Here is a 5,172-nt window from a genome sequence, read left to right as displayed (position 1 = left end):
GGTGGTTAGAGCTTCCAGAAAAGGCCTTCAGCTGGACCAGTGGGGGAGGGGGCTGAACAAAGGGTGCGGGCTCAGTGGGTTTGAAAGGGAGGCCCTGGGGGAGCTTCCAGGGGTATATTTCTGAAGTGTGTGTTGTGGGACAAAGGGAAGTTTGTGCAAAATGTACCCCAAAGAAGTTGTAGATCAAAGAAAAAGGCTGAGTCCAGCTGGACAAGAAACCGTTTACTTACAGATGTGTGTCTCAGGCGGCTGCAAGCTGGCTGCGGCCCCACCTCCCTTCAGACCTGCTTTTATAGCCCTTGAGGCTAGGGAGTCCATGCTAGGGAGGCCACCTGGAGGAGGCTGTTTGAGAATAGATAAGCGTCAGTCCCATCTCCAGAGCAGATCCAAGGACCTTATGCCCCAAAAGTGTCCCTAAGGACTTTTGTGTGTGCGATCTAGAATAGTGTGTCAGGGGCTGTGCTCCGGAAGGCTTCAGGCCACAGGGCTGTTATCATGGTAGGTTTGTGCAAGATGGTGTGAGTCCAGGGGCACCCGGGTTGCTCAGTCAGGCAAGTGTCCGGACTCTTGATTTCAGTTTTCCTTATGACCTCATGGTTCTCGAGATCGATCCTCACCTCGCTGACAGTGCAGAGCCTGTTTGGGATTCTCTCTACCCCTCTCCACCTCCCTCACCGTCTCACTCTAAATAAGTAAACATTAAAAAAAAAAAAAAAAAAGACCAGGGCCTGAGGGAGGCCGTGCAGGGGTGCTGACTGGGGCAGGCCATGCATTAGTTGTCCCCAGGGAGCTAGTGGGCATGAGGGAGTTCGGGTGGATTCAGGGGACTTCCGGGTTTGTGAGGGGTTTACAGTCTAATTGATGGGTCCCCTTTGTCTCTTTTCCAGAGACTGGCGATATTTACATCTGGGGCTGGAACGAATCCGGGCAGCTGGCCCTGCCCAGCAGGAGCCTGGCAGAGGATGGCCAGACCGCTGCCCGGGAAGGTGAGCGTCATTCTATGGCTGTTTCTCTCGGTCCCAACTCCTGGCCGTATGCTGGCCTGGGACCCCACGGCGCTCAGGAGGGACATGTGCCATCCGCGGGACCCCAGGACCCGCTGCAGGACGCTGGCCCCTAGGGACGGGAGCACGGTGAGGCTGGTGCGTCAGCGTCAGCACCATGCTCCCTGCGGACCTGTCAACCCCAGCACGTCCCCGGGGTTGCGGGGGGGCGGGGGGAGGGTGGACAGGAAGGTGCTTTGAGGTGCTGTTGTGCTGGATGAGCCCATGTGTGGATAAAGGGTAGGTCAGTGCTCAGTGTGAACTGCCATTATCCTCGTCACTCTTCCCGCTTCTCCGAAGCTAGTGGCCTGAAGGAAGACGGTTCTGACGTGAGGAGAACAGGCGGGGGTGAGGATGGAGGCCCGGCCCCCTTCATAGCCGTCCAGCCCTTCCCGGCTTTACTGGATCTCCCCCTGGGCACAGACGCAGTCAAGGCCAGCTGTGGATCCCGGCACACGGCAGTGGTGACCAGTGAGTGGGGCTGGGGGGCTGGGTCACGAAGGAGCAGGAAGTCCCTCCCTCCACCCCGTCCCACACCCGCTGCAGAAGAGTGTGATCACCCTAAAAACTGTTACTTTAAGTGTCTTTGACGGGTCCTGAGTAGCTGCGTCACTTCAGTGACTACGGCCCCAACCGCCATGGGGATCAGCAGTAGGTCCCCAGCCGGCAGGCCCCGAAGGTCCCTGCTGGAGGGAGGCTAGCGTTCGCCTCCTTTGTCCGAGAGCCGGGCCTGCCCAGTCCAGCCTCTGAGACTCCTGAACTCAGTAGCTGTGAGCTGTAGCCCCTCAGTTGGCAGAAAGGAAGGTAAACCGATTTAGCCCGAGTCCTTTACCACCGTGGATGTGATTACACACTGTTAGGGGGGATGTTTTGCTGTGCCCAGCAGAGCTCAGGACACATGGAAGGTGCTGGCAGTGGGCTGTGGCAGGCCGTGTAGACAGATGCCTGTGACAGCCCCTTACTCTTGTTGTAGGAAGCGGGGAGCTCTACACTTGGGGCTGGGGTAAGTAAGGGCTTGCTTGGTGATGCTTGAGCCAGTGGGGGGAGGGGAAGGGACCCGGGGGTGGAGGGCAGGAGACGAAAGCCACGCAGCCGTGGGGAGGCAGGGGCCTCTGACCACCGGGAAGTTGGGGACTGAACTGTGTATCCCCTCGTCCAGAGCGGGTCCAAGTACACTGAAGCTCAGAGACCAGACAGGAGATGCTGTTAGTACTTCCCGTTTCTCTTTCTGAAAAAGTGTCCTAAGGGAGTAGTTAGACAGCACTGTTGACCCGTCTGTTGGTCTACACTGGGGAGAAACAAAAGCTGCAGCAGAAATCTCTGCTGAGTATCTGGGGCGAGGAGCAGGCCACCCGCAAGAGCATCTTGCCCGGAGCGGCTGGTGGCGGCTGCCCCTTGGGGACCTGTGGCTTCACTTGGCCCTGAGGACTCTGTGGCCTGGTCCCCTGAACTCCCAGAGTGGACACCGGCGGAGTGGAGGCTTAGACCCGGCACTTCGGTCGATGGGCTGAATTTCCTTCCTGGAGGGGGGCGGCCCCAAGGTCCAGTGGCGAGGAGGGCCAAGGGGCTCATTTCACTGTAGGTAAATACGGGCAGCTTGGCCACACGGACGTGAGCAGCTTGGATCGGCCCCGCCGAGTGGAGTATTTTGTAGATGCGCAGCTCCAGGTAAGGGCCGTGAGCTGTGGGCCCTGGAACACCTACGTGTACGCCGTGGAGAAAGACAGCTGACGGCTGCAGAGAAGGGTGTACAAGAAGTGTACAGTGAATTCTTCCATCAGCACCCATGAGCCCCCACCCCGGGCAAGGAAGTGTCTGCCGGCACCCCAGAGGCCCTGCATTCGCCCCTCCCCTCGCCTTAGGGCTGCGGCTTCACCTTGGTCCCCCCGCCCCCGTTAGGAATGGGCGGGGAGCTCTGGAAGCGAGTGCCCGAGGCCAGCACTGCAGACACTGTGAGGTCGGAACCTGTGGGTGGGGAGCCCGGGCTGGGGTAGATTTTAAAGCTCCCCCACCTACCCCAAGGTGATCAGGGGTAGGGCTGAGAGGGGGAACCGCTGGAGGTCATCTTTTGTTCCTCTCTCCAGATTCTGTCTCCCTGTGTGGATCCTTATACAACAGGATTTAGTTTGTCCGCTTTTGAACTTTATGTAAATGGAATCATCTTGCATATGTTCCTTTGTGTCTTATTTTTTCATTGAACACGGTACGATCCATCCATGTAGTGTCCTTTGTGCGATTCATTCATTATTATTGTTAGGTGGTTTTCCATCAGGTGAATATACCTCTTTATATACTTTTCTGTAGATGGTCATTATTTCTTTTTTTTTTTTTTTTAACTGAGTTAAAGTGTACATAAAAAATTGCCATTTTAGCCATTTTTAAGGGTACGGTCCAGTAGTAGGAAGTATATTCACGTTGTTGTGAAGCCAGCACCACCATTGACCCCCATAATTCTTTTCATCTTGTAAAACTGAAACTGTTATCTGTTTTTTTAAAGTTTATTTATTTTGAGAGAGCAGGCGAGGGACAGAGGGGACTCCCAGCCCAGTAGGCTCTGCACTATTAGCGCAGAGCCCAATGCAGGGCTTGAACTCATAAACCTTGATCACGACCTGAGCCAAAATCAAAGTCAGATGCTTAACTGAGCCACCCAGGTGCCCCAAAACTTTTTACCTATTGAGCTATGACTCCCCACTCTCCCCTGGCAACTACCATTATACCTTCTGTCTTTCTGATTTCGACTTCTCTACCTCATGTAAGTGGACTCTTCCTGTATATATATTTTGTCACTAGCTTCTATTACTTAGCATAATGTCCTCAAGATTCATACATGTTAACAGCATACTGCAGAATTTCCTTCCTTTTCAGGCCAGAATCCTCTTTTTTTTTTTTTTTAAATTTTTAATGTTTATTTTGCTTTTGTGAGAGACAGAGCATCAGCAGGGGAGGGGCAGAGAGAGAGGGAGACACAGAATCAGAAGCAGGCTCCAGACACTGGGCTGTCAACACAGAGCCGGACGCGGGGCTCGAACTCACGAACCGTGAGATCATGCCCTGAGCCGAAGTCAGACACTCAACTGAGCCGCCCAGGGACCCCTCAGGCCAGAATCCTAATCCTTGTCCTATACACACCACATTTTGTTTATCTGCTCATCAGTTGATGGTCACGGGGTTGCTTCTGTGTTTTAGCTGCTGTGAATAATGCTGCTATGAACGTAGGTATATGGATACTTCTCTGGGGCCCTGCTTCCAATTCTTTTGGATGTATACTCAGAAGGGGAATTTCTGCGTCATATGGTAATTCTATTTTTAATTTTTTGATGAACCTACACACCGGTTTCCACAGAGGCTGTACAATTTTTTAAACAATTTTTTAACACTTTTTAAAAGATTTTCTATATATGTGTGTGTGTGTGTAATGTGTTTTAACATTTGTTTATTATTTTGAAAGAGAGAGCAAGCTGGAGAGGGGCAGAGAAAGAGTGAGAGGAAGAGAGAATCCCAAGCAGGCTCTGTGCTGTCAGTGAAGAGCCAGACATGGGGTTTGAACCCAGGAACTGTGAGATCGTGACCTGAGCCGAAACCAGGAGTCGGGTGCTTAACCAACTGAGCCACTCAGGTGCCCCTAAAATTTTATGTATTTTTAAAAAAATTGTTTATTTTTGAGAGAGAGAATGTGTGTGCGTGCGCATGAGTGGGGGAGGGGCAAAGAGAGGGGGACAGGATCAGAAGCAGGCTCTGTGCTGACAGTAACAAGCCTGAAGTGAGGCCTGAACTCCTGAATCATGAGATCATGACCTGAGCTGAAGTCACTCAACTGAGCCACACAGGCACCCAAGATTTTATATTTTTTTAAAGTAGTCTCTACACCCAATGCAGGGCTTGAGCTTACAGTCTTGAGATGAAGAGTCGCACACTCCACCTCCTGAGTGAGCCAGGAGCTTTGTCATTTTTAATTTCTACGACAGTGCACAGGGTTCCAATGTGTCCACATCCTTGCCCAACACCTGTTTTCTGTTGTCCTTGATGATCCCCATCCTAATAGGTGTAAGGTGCCGTCTCCGTGTGATGCTGAGTAGCATTTCCCTAAAAATGAGTGATGGGGGGGGGGGGGGGGGTTTTTTCTCTG

At 52.7% G+C, this 5,172-nt stretch overlaps 1 protein-coding gene and 1 long non-coding RNA gene across 7 annotated transcripts in view; both read left to right on the top strand.

Annotated features, from left to right (window-relative positions):
* The window catches only part of RCCD1 (RCC1 domain containing 1), a 7,713-nt gene extending 4,393 nt beyond the window's left edge, over nt 1-3,320 (top strand). For 5 of the 6 annotated variants that reach the window (XM_077774427.1, XM_077774428.1, XM_077774425.1 and 2 more), the window contains 4 exons: nt 888-986; nt 1,344-1,514; nt 2,017-2,046; nt 2,626-3,320. In XM_077774427.1, the coding sequence (XP_077630553.1) occupies nt 888-986; nt 1,344-1,514; nt 2,017-2,046; nt 2,626-2,774 (449 nt within the window). In that variant the 3' untranslated portion in view covers nt 2,775-3,320. The remainder of the gene's footprint in view (nt 1-887; nt 987-1,343; nt 1,515-2,016; nt 2,047-2,625) is intronic. The other variant, XM_077774430.1, reaches the window with a different exon arrangement.
* A 635-nt stretch (nt 3,321-3,955) lies between these two features.
* The window catches only part of LOC144240174 (uncharacterized), an 18,864-nt gene continuing 17,647 nt past the window's right edge, over nt 3,956-5,172 (top strand). The window contains exon 1 of the long non-coding RNA XR_013337635.1: nt 3,956-4,662. This is a non-coding gene — a long non-coding RNA (uncharacterized LOC144240174). The remainder of the gene's footprint in view (nt 4,663-5,172) is intronic.

Source organism: Crocuta crocuta, unplaced genomic scaffold (genome assembly GCF_008692635.1).
Source record: "Crocuta crocuta isolate KB4526 unplaced genomic scaffold, BGI_CrCroc_1.0 scaffold7, whole genome shotgun sequence".
NCBI lineage: Eukaryota > Metazoa > Chordata > Mammalia > Carnivora > Hyaenidae > Crocuta > Crocuta crocuta.
Note: the sequence above shows the minus strand (reverse complement) of the source record. Positions and strands in the feature narration are given on the sequence as shown.